The sequence below is a fragment of the Mercenaria mercenaria genome, chromosome 8, assembly GCF_021730395.1.
Source record: "Mercenaria mercenaria strain notata chromosome 8, MADL_Memer_1, whole genome shotgun sequence".
NCBI lineage: Eukaryota > Metazoa > Mollusca > Bivalvia > Venerida > Veneridae > Mercenaria > Mercenaria mercenaria.
Genome location: NC_069368.1, coordinates 57,191,056 through 57,207,221, shown reverse-complemented (window position 1 = coordinate 57,207,221; position 16,166 = coordinate 57,191,056). Strand labels below are relative to the sequence as shown.

At 37.1% G+C, this 16,166-nt stretch overlaps 1 protein-coding gene across 2 annotated transcripts in view; it reads right to left on the bottom strand.

Annotated features, from left to right (window-relative positions):
- Nucleotides 1-12,385: 12,385 nt before the first annotated feature.
- LOC123565324 (deleted in malignant brain tumors 1 protein-like) overlaps nucleotides 12,386-16,166 on the bottom strand; it is an 85,840-nt gene continuing 82,059 nt past the window's right edge. For both annotated transcript variants that reach the window (XM_053550052.1, XM_053550053.1), the window contains one exon: nucleotides 12,386-15,799. In XM_053550052.1, the coding sequence (XP_053406027.1) occupies nucleotides 14,988-15,799 (812 nt within the window). In that variant the 3' untranslated portion in view covers nucleotides 12,386-14,987. The remainder of the gene's footprint in view (nucleotides 15,800-16,166) is intronic.

Here is a 16,166-nt window from a genome sequence, read left to right as displayed (position 1 = left end):
TTTGGCATGTTGGCGTGCTGGTGCGTTTGAAGAGCGCAAACACGCAAGAACGACACATTAGCGCGCCAATACAACAAATACCATATTTAACGTATACGTGCGCTTGATTGTCATTCTAGTGTGTTGGCGCCCTTCAAACGTACCAAGACGCCAGAACGCCAAACGTTTTTCGTTCTTTGGTGTATGTAAAGGCCTAGATCCACTACTATATAAGTGCCAACATAAACAACTCCCATCTTATCTGCTGCTTCTCAGCGATTATGTAACAGTATTAAAGGGCAATTAGCACAGCAGGAGTCCCAACTAGACCATGAAGATGTGTGCAGTGGAGTTGAAAGAAATTAATTTTCCTTCCGCGAATATGGAATGATAATAATAATAATAATAATAATAATAATAATAATAACTAGAACTGTCACAGGAGTGACGAATACCCCCACAATACGGTCTTGTCACAGAAGAATGGCAACCGTAAGAAAGACATGGCCATAAGGTGCAATTTAAATCGAACTTGACCTGTATTTTATGATGTTACACATGTGTACCAAGATGTATCTAAATCTGTCAAGCCTTTTGTGAGTTATTGTCCGGCAACCATGAGTTTGACAAATTTTAATTTGGAAAGGGGCCATAACTACATATAAAATTGGTGGTTTGTAGCCAAAGTCGAACTTTACCTGTATTTTATGATGTTACACCTGTGTACCAACAATATTTAAATCTGCCAAGAACTGTCACTAGAGTGTTTAATGACTCCAATGGTGGATGAATATTGCACAATAGCTTGAGTCTGTGTTAATGTCACAGGAGTGACTTATACCACCACCATACGGTCTTGTCACAGAAGAATGGCAACCATAAGAAATTTTAAAAATACTTAGAACAATATAAAACGTAAAAAAAACTTAATATATTAAAATATTTTACTAGTCTTTGGAGTACTTCATCCTGAGCTTCCGCGGCACATATAATTTATTTATTTATATGGGTTTTACGGCGCACCAACACAGTATAGGTTATATGGCGCCAAACAGGACTACAAATTTTGGTTTCACATCTCATTTACATCGAAATAAAAACATGAGGTATGGAAACGGCACATATAAGGAATACTAGTATATAAGGAATACTAGTATATGTGCCCCGGATGAGGGATGAGGTAAATATAAAAATCTTTAATACTAGAGATACACTAAACATGAATACATAAAAGTGTCCTACCGACACATGTTACCACACACAAATGTCTTTACTAATAATAAAAGAAATAGAATTTCTAAAAATAGACTTATTCTTGGAATTTAAGGGGAAGTAACTCGTACAAAAGTTTAAAAAAGGTTACTTCCCTTTGGCTCAAAGCTCTAAGCCAATCAGAATGATATATAGTGAAAATGCATCACAATTAACCTTAAATTCTAAGTAAAAGGGGGCATAATTCATGAAAAGTTGGTGTCAGAGTTATGCACCTTGTGTCACATGATGAGGGTGATAAGGTGGAACATCTATTTTAAGTTTGAATCAAATCCATTTAGTAATAACTGAGATATAGTGAAAATGTATCAAAATTAACCTAAACTTCAAAGTAAAAGGGGGCATAATTCAAGAAAGGTTGGTGTCAGAGTTATGCACCTTGAGTAACATGATGTGGGTGATAAGGTGAAACATCTATTTTAAGTTTGAATCTAATCCATTTAGTAATAACTGAGATAATAGATTCGCGACGGGACGCGACAAAACTGACTCCTATATAGCCCCCCCCCCCCCCCCCCCGCCACCAACATGTTTGGTGGGGGTATAAAAAATATCAAATAATAAGAGAGGTACAGATAAAGTGTATCAAAACACTATATAAGACTTATATAGTATAATTCTAAGCAAAAAGGGGACATAATTCAGGAAATATTGGTACAAGAGTTATGCACCTTGTGTCATATGATGTGGGTGATGATGTGGAACAACTACTTCAAGATATAGTGAAAATGCATCAAAAGTAACCTTAAATTCTAAGTAAAAGGGGGCATAGTTCATGAAAACTTGGTGTCGGAGTTATACACCTTGAGTAACATGATGTGGGTGATAAGGTGAAACATCTATTTTAAGTTTGAATCCAATCCATTTAGTAATAACTGAGATAATAGATTCGCGACCTGACTCCTATATAGCCTCCCCCCACCGCCCCCACCGCCCCCACCCCCCAACATGTTTGGTGGAGGTATAAAAATTATCAAAAAATAAGAGAGGTACAGATAAAGTGTATCAAAACACTATATAAGACTTATATAGTATAATTCTAAGCAAAAAGCGGATATAATTCAGGAAATATTGGTACAAGAGTTATGCACCTTGTGTCATATGATGTGGGTGATGATGTGGAACATCTACTTCAAGTTTGAAACAAATGCATTTCGTAATAACTGAGATATAGTGAAAATGCATCAAAAGTAACCTTAAATTCTAAGTAAAAGGGAGCATAATTCATGAAAACTTGGTGTCGGAGTTATGCACTTTGTGTCACATGATGTTGGTGATAAGATGGAACATCTATTTTTAAATTAAGCTTGAATCAAATCCATTTGGTAATAACTGGGATACAGTGAAATGCATCAAAATTAACCTTAAATTCTAAGTAAAAGGGGGCATAATTCATGAAAAATTGGTGTCAGAGTTATGCACCTTGTGTCACATGATGTGGGTGATAAGGTAGAACATCTGAAAAAATTGGTGTCAGAGTTATGCACCTTGTGTCACATGATGTGGGTGATAAGGTGGAACATCTATTTTAAGTTTGAATCAAATCCATTTAATAATAACTGAGATATAATTTTCGGGACGGGACGGAACGTGACGCGACAAAACTGACTCCTATATAGCTGCCCCCTCCAAACATGTTTGGTGGGGGTATAACACTAATAATTACTTTATTATTATTATTATTTTATAAATAATAACATAATATCTGATTATTATTATTATTATATAATATTACAAATAGAAATAGTATAGGATATAGTAATAATATCAAAAATTATAATGATAATAATATTATAATCAGATAATAATTATAGGTATAACTTTTAAAGTTATCACATATTTATTAAATAAAATACACTGTTTCCCCTTCTCACTAATTGATACACGTGTGATTAAAGGTAGACTGACTTTCCAGTAAACAATGATCCTTGTTTATTGGAACCACACTGTGATAGTCATTAGCCCTCAACTGTGCTAATGAAGACAGAAATCCCAAGGCCCACTGCCAAGATCTAGGCCTTTAATGGGCATCAACACGTTAGAACAACCAATTAACGCGCCGATACGACACAGATATATTTGTCGTATTAGCGCGCTAATATGTAGTTCTTACGCGTTTGTAGGGTGCCAGCAGATACGACAAATAAGGTATTAGTCGTACTGGCGTGTTTGCGCTCTTCAAACGCGCTGGCACACCAAAATGAAATTGCAGAAATCAGCCACCTGTACGAGTAACTAAATCATTCTCCACAAGTGAGTGATAGTACTAGACGTCTCCCATGACTGAAAACCTTCAGACACATTGTCACGTGTCACACTAAAATACATCAGGGCCCGAATCCCTTAATCGCTGAAGGCCCTGTACCGCTAAGCTGACCTAGTTCTTACCCAGATATTTATTTATTTTGTTGGGTTTATTGCGCACCGACACAATTATTGGTCATACGGCAACTTTCCAGCTTTGATGGTGGAGGAAGACCCCAGGTGCCCCTCCGTGCATTATTTCATCACGAGCGGGCACCTGGGTAGAAGCACCGGCCTTCCGTAAGCCAGCTGGATGGCTTCCTCACATGAAGAATTCAACGCTCCGAGCGAGTCTCGAACCCACATCGATGAGAGGCAAGTGATTTGAAGTCAGCGACCTTAACCACTCGGCCACGGAGGCCCCCCTTACCCAGGTAACTTAGTATCTAATTTGGCCTAGATTTCATACAGACAAATTTTTACAGAGCAGTTTTTATTTAAATGACGTAGATCATTAGCGATGTTTTTTCAATAATTTGAACTAGTGACATAAGTTTAGACCTTGGGTATCCCAATTTTGAACGTGACCTAGATTTCATATATTCTGACTAAAGTTTATGATGATCAAGTTGAAAAAATGGCCTCTGAAATGTTAACAAAGTTTTTCTTTGATTTGACCTAATGACCTAGTTTTACCCAAAATGACCCAGTTACAAATTAGTCCTAAATTTTAAACAAACATATATTCTTACCAAGTGTCATGCAGATCAGGTAGAAAATGTGGCCTTTTGCTATTAACAAATTCTTTCTACGATCTGACCAAGTGGCCTAGTTTTTGGCCTAGATAATCCAAAATAAAACTTGACCTATATTTCAAAGAGACAAATATTCTAATAAAGATTTATAATATATCAAGTGATAGATGTTGCCTCCATAGTGTGAAACATGTTTTTCTATGATTTGACCTAGAGACCTAGTTTAGGATCTTAGATGCCGAAAATTTTAACATTTACCTAAATTTTACAGTGAAAAAGATTCTGACAATGATTTATGATAATCGAGTAGAATTGCGGCCTCTAGGGTGTTAACAAGGTCTTTCAATAATTTGAGCAAGTGACCTAGTTTCTAACCTTATGTAATCCAGTTGTAAATTTGGCCTAGACTTTATAGAGACAATCATTCTGACAAAGTTTTAAGAAGATCAAACAGAACATGTGGCATTCAGAGTGTTAACAAGGTTTTTCCATGATCTGACCTAGTGAACTCGTTTTTGAACTCGGGTACTCCAGTTTTTGACCTGATCTTGATTTCATAGACACAAACATTCTGACAAAGTTTCAAGAAGGTCAAACAGAAAATGTGGCCTCTAGATTGTTAACAATGTTTTTCTATCATCTAAAACTGTTTCCTAGTTTTTGACTGTTGGTAACCCAGTTTTTAATCTGACCTAGATTTCACTGAGACAAACAAACTGAGAAAAAAGTTTTGATCTAAAATGAAATGTGGCCTCTATAGAGTGTTAACAAGGTTTTTCCATGATTTGAGCTAGTTACCTAGTTTTTGACCTCATGTAACCCATTTTTGAACATGCCTTCGATTAGAAAAACATTCAAAGTTTCATACTGGTGAAGTACAAAATGCCGCCTCTAGTGTTAAAGGTTTCCTATCAGTGACCTAGTGACCTACTTCTTGACCCTAGATACACAGTAACTAAATTATACTGGATTTTATTGAGGGTAACATTCTGACCAAGTTTCATTTGGACTGGACTAAGATTGTGACCTCTAGAATGTTAGTTGTTTTTTGTTGTTGTTGGGTTTAACGTTGCACCGACACTATTACAGGTCATATGGCGACTTTCCAGCTTTGATGGTGGAGGAAGACCTCAGGTGCCCATCCGTGCATTACTTCATCACGAGCGGGCACCTGGGTAGAACCACCGATCTTCCATACGTCAGCTGGATGGCTTCCTCAAATGAAGATTTCAACGCCCCGAGTGAGGCTCAAACCCCCATCGGTGAGGAGCAAGTGATTTGAGTCAGCGACCTTAACCACTCGGCTACGGAGGCCCCTTCTAGAATGTTAGACAAAGGACAACTGACACTGTGTGATTATAAAAGTTCACCTTGCGCAATTTGTGCCATGGCGAGCTAATATGGATGCAAAAGCACTAACAACATGCGCATGTCCACATCACACTGATGATGTTTACAAAGTTTCATTTCAACTGGATGGAAACATAAGGAGTTGAGAACACAAAAAGGTGTGACGGACCGATACCAAAGTGGAGTGCATGCCATCATGTATAATGAATGAAAGTAATAACAAAATATAATATAATTTCCGTTTGCTAAATTGGGAATTATCAAAATATATATTATTATTACCATTTAAAAGAATGTAACAGATAGTATTTTTTCATGAAATGTAAGTGGTGTCTCTTTTCGTATATCACAATTAAGAGTTAATGTCAAGAAAAGAACAAGTCTTGAATCGCAGCAACGCCAGAAATTCAGACTTTCAAAGTTTACAGTTGTTATGTATATCACAATTCTGAGGACTATGCATCGTAAATTTGTGCAAACTAGAAAAATAAGCGTTAATCATACAACTGTAATTATACCAGCTACCAAATATGACTATCACGCTCATTTGTATCACACCAAATAATTAGCTCAAACCCGCACTGCCATACCTAGTGTCAGTCAGTTCTTTCAGCAGTATACTCTTGATTCTTCTATGCATGATTCGTAAATAAACTTTTTTATAAGGGGGGAGGACGTATGGTGGTATGCTGTAAGGATTAAGTGAGCGAAATGTATCGCTGTAACAAAAATGGCGGAAATTTAGACAGAACTTATACTTTGCAGACATATTGGGTTTTTGCTTCACATTTCACGATATAAGTATGCCAGTGCTGTGGCGCAAAGCTTATTCTTTAGCTATATAGTCTTTACAGTCGGATACTAGTAAGTATAAATAAAAGTCTTATGCAAGGTTTTGCGTTTGGGTGCAATGTTGATAAATAAATGTCTTGATTTTTGACGTAATTTTCCCCTTTTCCCCTGTAAATATGACACTTTTCTGCACGTTATACGTGTCCATTCATGTAGTTGTGCCTATTTGCCAAAACTGACGGTTCTACTTCAACTACCCACATTTTCTGGCCATTTTCTTTTACTGTAAGCCCCGTTTTGGTAGAGTGAAAACACATTAAGCACGTTTAGTCTGTCTGTAAGCTTACATAAGTTTGTCAAAGCAGCTTTGTTTTTCAGATATTTCTCTCACTTCTAATGGAGATTATTGATCATTTCTAAGTATTTGAGGCGCCGCATAGAAATAATGGCTAGATCTTATATTTCATGAAGCAATCAATCAATGTGGATCTTTAGCATTTAGTTTAAAATTAAATGGCATTGACTCTCGGTTAAATATGCATGCAGGTAATGATCTTTCATAGTACTCCTGGTGAACTAATGTGGCCTCCCACCATCAGTCCGTTCCTTCATATTTTCTTAAAAGGATATTTCTGCATCCTCTAAACTTCGCAGGACTGTTCCACTAACGCATTGCTGGCAAAGGGGCTAAAGGTTAGAAAGTATTGAATGTCTCCGCTACTGCTTTCTATGTTAAACTTCTTGCGAGACTACCCTTGTCTTGAAGGTCTGTCTATATTTAAATGTACCCAAAATATGGCCTATGTCATGTGACTCATACACGTGATAAAACACTAGGTAGACATCAGAAAATACCTACATTCACTTTCAATTTATCCAGCAACACAACTTTGAAGCATATAAAGAATATGTCTCAAAGTTACACATACGCAAAATTTCAGGTATTTAGTGCACGGTTATTATGTCTTGCCCTTCAATAGTTTCCTTACCTGGGATAATTCTTTTATTTTGTCACCCACTACACACCACCTGTCCTCTGAAAGTATTTCCGACTTCTCTACATGAAATACTACTGATAACCTGTTCTCTGCAAGTAACTGACCTCCGCATAAAGTACTGATCTGTTTTGTGCAAGTCACTGACAGCCTCTCCACACGAAAGACTTGTAAGTACAGTAGCTATCCTGAACAGCTTCAGAATTATCACCCTTTTTGGACTCAACTTTGGGATGGAGTATCCTCGTCTACAACCAGGTTTCAAAAATAGGCCTTTCATTAATGCAAAAATCCTAACAAAATAGTACCAACTAGAATGTCTGTAGGACACAGGGTATGCCCCCATTGGTACATTTGTCACAAATATGGGGCAATAATTCAACCGTTTGCAGCCTTAAGGGGGTATAGCCTTGTAGGATTACATTCTAACAGATCGCATTTGTAACAGGTGTTTCAAATGCGATCGCATAAGCAACAGGTGTTACAAATGAGATTGCATATGTACCAGAAATCAAGCACATTTGTAACAATTTTTGAGACAAATGTAATCGATGCCGATTTTTTGATGTGACGTCACATTTGTCACATGTCATTTTCAATCGGAAAAATGAACAAAAAAGTGCATTTTTACATCTGAAACACATTTGTAACATGTTTTAGCTCACTTTTAAGAAGTGACAAAGTGAGTTATTGTGATTATCCTTTGTACGTCGTCCGTCGTACGACCGTCCGTTCGTTCACATTTTTCTTGTGAATACGATAGAGACAACATTTATTATTTGATTTTGACAAAACTTGCACAGAACGTATATATATCTATTATATCTCGGTTCCTTTCAACACCAGCCATATCACCTTATTCGTCTTGGAGTTATTGGCCCAGAGATGGCAATAATTACTGATTTTAGCCTTGTGAACGTGATAGATACCACAGTTTTTGTATATTTTTACTAAACTTGCACACAACTTAAGATCTATAAGATCTCGGTTCCTTTCAAAAACAACCGTATTGCAACATTTTACTTGGAGTTACGGCCCTCGAATTGGCAAAAATGCTGATTTTATCCTTGTCAACACAATGGATATTACATTTATTATTTGACTTTTATTAAACTTATAAAAGATCTCACTTCCTTAAAAAACAGCCATATAACACAATAGAGACCATATTTATCATTTCATTTTGACCAAACTTGTATAGAAATATCTATAACATCTCGGTTCATTGCGAAAACCAGCTATATAGCACCATTTGTCCTGGAGTTATGGCCCCTAAAATGACAAAATTTGCTGACTTTAGCATTGTAAACATGACATAGATCACATTTATTATTTGATTTTGACCAAACTTTCATTGAAATTATATATCATTAAGATCTTGCTTTTTTCCTCCAAGAGTAGCCACATCACGCTATTTGTCTTAGAGTTATGGCCTCTGAAATGGCAAAAATGCAGATTTAATAACATGTATAATGTAGTATTACTCATGTTAGCGATAGTGGGCCATGACCACCCTCTTGTTGATTAGAGGGGTATTTCCGGTTGTTACTGGTTTGTTATCTGGCAATAAAACTTGGAAAGAATACCGTTATCATGACTGGTCTGTTCATAGTAGCATGGTACTTCATGTGCATGTCACTTATAAATTTCCCATATCGGTTTTGGTTTGTAAGATTTCATTTTTACTGAATGCATGAATATATGAATTTGTATGATTAGAGGGAAACGCACACCACATACAATCCCTGTTCAACTTTTATAGGTTGTGTCCCTTCAACAACAAATAAAATGCACTAAAAACAAGTGCATGGCAGTCTAAACATAGAGTCTTGTAAAAGCTTGTTTTCGTAGAACACCGGGTATATATACATTTATGTATACTTTTAAATAGTGACTAGCTTGACTATTCAAAGACTGCTCATGTCGTAGGCGTGCGCGGGTTCGCTGCAAGATAGGTTTTTCGTTTTCGTTTTGTTTATCTTTGCTAATTCGCATTCTGAACATCAAAAAATAAAAAAAATTATACTGACGACAACTGATACATCAAATGAAATATGTCCTATTCAAAACCCCGACGTGAACTTTATTGGATTATATTTACTAAGAGAGTTTTCTTGCCGGGCCTGGTGTCTGCAGTCGTATGGAAACACTTTATTTTGTATCTCTATAGGAGCGGCACAGGTAACTCCATCGGTGAGGTTGGTGCAGTGGAGAGTTTGCGTTTGCAGATTACGAAACCGGCGGAGCCTGTTGAATTCCCAGTCAGGGCCGGAATTTCCAGAGATATAGTGTCTCTCATCCACCCAGTTAAAACTTTTTTGCGTTTTACCAGACCCGTAAACGATTGTATGAGTGTAAACTCGTATATGAGCCAGTGTATAATCAATATTAATGGGGGGAACTAACCATCGACTAGAGTGTCGAGGGATACACGTTCAAGACCGGGTGATAACTACACGTATCTGTTGCGATTTTCGCCTATCGGTGCTGTTTCAAGCTGGGAAGTTGTCTGTTACTAACATAAAGATACTGTTGTACTGATTTTGATATTTTTGACATTTTTATCATCATTATCATCATCATCATAATAATAATAATCATTATCATCATCTTGGACTGGTCCGTTCTAGGATCAATGGTAAGATTAACTGCCCTAAACTGTATTACCTAAATACTGTTGAAAACAGGCGCTCTGAATCCAACAAACAAACATAATATTCATCAAAACAATTCTACAGGGTGCCAAAATTAGAGTCGTTTGTGGTAATAGGTGTAATATGATCACTACAGATTGTCAATAAATGGTGGTTATTTGTACCAAAGTATTTAGAAATCTGACTAAAGCGAGTTATGATCCGGACACAAACGTATATATTACAACAAAATAACAAAACAAATCTAAGTTCAAAGCTGATCATTTGTACCAAATGATTTGAAAATCTGACAATGCATGGGCAAGTTATACCAAGGACAAGAACCTATATATAACTGCACGAACGCACAAACTCCACTATTTTACGGCGGGATTATAATAAACGAGGGCCTATTTCCTTACAAGCGAGCTCAGTAGAGTAAGGGTAATTAAAACTAAGGTGTATTTTCTTAAAATTTCATAGACATTAGTTCGCAGCATGCACAAGGTCGGGCCCTCCTAGACTTAAGGCTAACGACTCCGCCCATGACAAGTTGTATATAATTTGTCCTAGGACGTAGCAACTTCCTGTTTGTCACCCAACTTGAGACAGCTCTGGATATCAAAAGATAGCTACAAATGTATGTCGCCACCGCGTTCGAACCAGTGACCCGAGCATGTGGGTCTACATTTCAGCAAGTCGAGGTAACAGTAGAAGTAGCTGAAGTTGTAATCATATTATAGTGGTAGTGGCAGTGGATGCAGAAATGATAATAAAATTGAGCCAAGTCACAGGAAAATTGGCATTCGGACATTTTTGTGAATTTGCGGAAACTATATTAAGGCTGGCCTGGCATTTATGCAGCTGAATTAGGGTCAGAAAACTTTATATTCAGGTAGAATAAGCCTTCTTTGAAATAACAGCGAACGGTGTGGGCTATGATCAGACTGCGCGGATGCACAGGCTGATCTGGGCCACAATGGTTGCAAAGGTTCGAGGATTCCCGAAGGCCCATTTTCTCATGATGCGGCTCAAATAATTTTATGACATTTTTGACGTCGACGACATGGTGCTTATGGCAGTCATTTAATGATGTTGCGATGACAACCAACTGATTGAACATTTGCAGTATAAAACTCAACATGATACATATGTGCTTCTCATGTCAACCCCCATGTTGGACAAACGCATTCGTAACACATTTTACATGTTACGAATGCGATCGCATACGTACGAAATCTGTTACAAATGCGATCTGTTACGAATGTGACCCTACATAGCCTCGACAAACATTTTACATAAAGGATTCATTATTCTAGGCCATGTATTGTTTGAGATATGAGCATCACAAAAAAAGCCATTATTTTGGCTATTTCAAGGGCCGTAACTCTGTGATTAGCAATAAAATCTCGAGAAGAATGGCAAGTGTGCAAGGTCACATCATGATAAAGACTCATGTAAGGTTTCATGAATTTACATCAAATACTTTTATGAGGTAGGCACATCATTAGTTGAAAATGTGAATTTTATACTATTTCAAGGGCTATAAATTTGGAAATTGGGGTTGTAGCCAGATGAAAAATAGGAGGTGGGCAAGTTCATATTATGATAAAGACTCGTGCAAGGTTTCATCAATTTATATGAAATACTTATCACAAGGTAAAAATATGCATTTCTGACTATTTCAGGGGCCATAACTCTGGAAATAGGGGGTGTAGCCAGATGAAAAATAGAATTTGCACAAGTTCACATCATGATAAAGACTCACACAAGGTTTCATCAATTTATATAAAATACTTTGAGCTAGGCGTGTCACAAGGTGGAAATTTGATTTTTTTTTATTATTTCAGGGGCCATAACTCTGGAAATAGGGGGCAAAGCCAGACAAGAAATAGAAGGTGCAAAAGTTCATATCATGATTAAGACTCGTACAAGGTTTCATCAATTTATATCAATTACTTTTTGAGCTAGGCGCGCCACAAAGTGAAAATGTGCATTTTTGACTATTTCAGGGACCGTAACTCTGGAAATAGGGGGCGGAACCAGACGAAAAACAGAAGGTGTGCAAGTTCATATCATGATAAAGACGCATGCAATGTTTCATCAATTTATATCAAATACTTTTTGAGCTAGGTGCGTCACAAACTTTTCAGACGGACGGATGCACGGACACCACCAAATCTATATGCCCCCCTCCACTGAGTGGTGGGGGCACAAAATAGTCCTATTTCTTAACCAAACAATCTTTTAGCATAATCACAATTTTAACACATTGTGAATAGTATTATTAGATTCAATGCTTTTAAAATAACAATCTTTTACATACAGATCTCAATGAATTTACTCTTGAGAACAAACGACAATACTGTAAAGAAATATACTTTATTTAACAGAAAATATCAATTACCAAATATGAATACATAATTTAACAACTCTCATGATATGTTTCTGTTTACAAAGCCGTACACAGTCTATCTCTGCTTCCTCTCAAAAGTCTTACAAATTTTATACTATTATATAAGTCGGGATATACGAATGAAAATGACTCTTAATTCATTAAATTGCCCGATAAAGATCAAGTGTTTATAAGTTCGATGACACGAAATAAATAAATTTCTTGTTTTTAAAACTATGTTGTTTTTTTATGGTTTTGGAAAAAATTTAAGGGAGTAAATTAATGGATTTAGTGAAGTCTAAACTTTACAGAGGTTCGTGCACTGTAGTTTGTCATTTCCCCTTACATGACCTTTCAACTTCACAGGCCATTTTTTTTGTTGGGTTTAACGTCACACCGACACTACTACGTCATATGGCGACTTTCCAGCTTTGATGGTGGAGGAAGACCCCAGATGCCCCTCCGTGAATTATTTCATCACAAGCGGGCACCTGGGTGAAACCAGCGACCTTCCGTAAGCCAGCTGGACGACTTCCTCACAAGAATTCAATGCCCCAAGTGAGGCGCGAACCCACATTGATGAGGGGCAAGTGATTTGAAGTCAGCGATCTTAACCACTCGGCCACGGAGGCCCCACCTCACAGGCAAATCAGATATTATATTAGCAAGAACAGGTAAGATAGGCTTTCTATGAAGACCGCTGTGTTTTAGAAATATATAATTTTCAAGCTTTTAATGGCAGTATGTAGACTTTTTTGCATAAAGTGTATCATACAATGTAGAGTTTAACTAGAGCTGCTTTTGAGAAAAGCGCATGTCTCCCACAACTGCCTAATCATCTGAGTAGTAGTATATGAGTCAACCATGCACCAAGCCTTAAACCGCCTTATCAGACTTTCAACGCTTTGATTATCAAAAACAAGTTTCAAGGGCCATAATTCCGAAGTGCCTGGGCCGATCTGGCTAGTTCTCGAACTTGCTTGAGGACTTATTGGCAAACACATTTTGTTCAAGTTTGGTGAAGATCGGATGAGAAATGTTCGACTTAGAGTGCGGACAAGATTTGTGACAGACACACAGACTGACACACATACACACAGACAGGAGTAAATCAATATGTCTCCCACACCACTGTGTGGTGGGAGACATAATGACTTTCCACAATTCTCATAAGTTCTCAGCAAATATGACCAGACCAGCTGGTTCAATGTCTGTTCTGTCACAACATGTAGAACATCGTAATATACGTGTAATAACGAGTCCTTACTATAACACTTCCGTAAATCATTGACTTAGTAAACAGTAATCCGTGGCAGTGTTACTTATATGTAGTTTACAATTATTGTATGTGATATTTTGATAATTTGGCAAGAGAAAACATTGATTTAGTAAAAAAAGGGTTATGGTAAGCTATAACAAACTGAACGTTAGTTTAAAATCTGAAGGACCTATTTCGTTACTGAAACACTCAAACAAATATTGCACGACAAGGTTACACTTCAATTTTGCTTATATTTGTAAATATTATAAAGTTTTTGTATAAAATTTGTACAAAAAAAAATACAAATCGCAAAAAATAACACCTAGTATTGGTTCTGTCAGTAACATACAACTGAAAGAAGACTCGTAACAAATAATCCAAATGTTGCAAAGAATAGACTGGCAACAATAATATATACTAGAGACTAACAGAACAACCCTATTTTAACCATTAGCCAGCTGGTGGCAAGTGATTCTGCCTTTGCGACCAGTGCAGACCAAGATCAGCCTGCACATGCAGGCTGATCATGGTCTGCACTGTTCGCTATTCAGTCAGTAAATTTTCAGTAAACACCCCTTCTAATTATAACTGGTATTGCCCAAATTGAATGATGGACCAGTCCATTTTAGAAATTTATCAGGGTAAAGGTTAACAGAAAAGAAACGGTAATACCGAAATAAAAATATAGACGACAAAAACTTTAAAGGGTAAGAAATGACACATAGTCCGAGGGTCGACCTTGTGAACGAAAACTACACTATATATTTGAAGGAATGTTTCTTGTCAAAACGTCCTAAACGTATGCCTCGGCAATATATGACCTTACCATTAGGGTATATACCGAGGACACAAAAGGGTCACTCTGAGAATTAGGGCGCCTTCAAAATTTCTAGATTTTGAATACGAATATGTCTGCACACAAGAGTGACCATATTCCGGATAAACACAATTTTCGGACCATGAATGTACGACAAAGGACATATCATTACCCCATAAAAAAGAGCACTATAAATGTTACAAAGACAGTGCAAAAAATCACATACGTCATTCAAATAATGTAATGTCTCCACAACGCTTAAAACTGCAAGTTTATGAATAAAAAACATAAAAAACATGTATAATGCAGAAGCTAGAACTTGTTTTTTTCCAGATATTGCCGTCATAAATGCTAAATGTTAATAAATGCAAAACAATTTATAAACAACTCGCGAACTGTAAATGAACAAATTACCAACTCAACTATAAGTCAACATTCAAAACACTTACACGATAAATTTTGAATTCAAAGTGAGCATTTTGGAATGTTAAGAATTATGCACTTGTATGATCATTAAAAATATCACTCTCTGGGAAGGTTAATTCCCCATTTGATGGAAGAGTCTTTTCAATATTATTTTGACTCTCTGTTGAGTCCAGGTCTCTACTAACCTCATACAGAGGGTTTGTAAAAGCACCTGCGGAGCTATCACCATTTGACAAACCTTTACTGTAGAATGCATTACCATTTTTGCCAAGTTTCATGTTACCATTTTCTCCCGGGGATGATATATCACTAGAGGATGTGGGTTGTAGGTTCAAGTCATACAGTTGATTGCTTGCAGACAACGTGCCGTCCGATTCTCGACTTATCACCGAATCATCAAATCTTTCTCTAGAATATCCCGGCATCTTTCCTCTTCTATATCTCCAAACAACAATAGCCACTATAATAATAATCAATAATACTGCAACTAAAGGCAGTGCGACAACCACTCCGAGGTTTGCTTTCGATGTCGAAGTCAGTCCGGCAGATACTGTAATGTTATTTGATCTTGTACTTGTAGAAGAAGCAGTCGTTGGAGCTGTGGTTGATTTTGACACAGTTGTAGATTTTGCAGTCGTTGTTGAGGTGGTTTTCTTTTCTGTTGTCGTTGTTGCTCTCTTGGTTGAAAATGGTGTTGTAGAGGTAGATTTTGCTGTGGTTAATGTTGGTGTGGTTGGTGGTCTCTGCGATGGTGTCGTAGGTGGCGCAGTTGTCGTGCTTGTTGTTGTTTTTGTTGTCGTTGTTGTTGTTGTCGTAGAAGGTTGCTTCGTTGTTGTTTTGGTACTGACAGTCGTGATTGCGGTTGTAATTGGTGGTGACTCTATAAAAATGAACAAATTTTTACTGCAACAAAAAATTTATATTCATCGAAGAAATTGTACAGATACAATACGCTTGTATGTGATACATTTACATGTTAATGTATACGGTGATATACATTTTCTATAAAAGAATATTTTCTAATTCTGCTGAAATATCCAAGCAGATTGTGACTATTTAACCTTTAGCCTGCTGGTGGCAAGTATAATTCTGCCTTTGTGAGCAGTGCAGACCAGGATCAGCCTGCACGGCACGGATGTGCAGGCTGATCCTGGTCTGCACTGCTTGCCATTCAGTCAGTATCTTTTTGGTAAGCACCCCTTTTAACAGTTAATGGTACTGTCCAAATTGGAAGATGGACTAGTTCA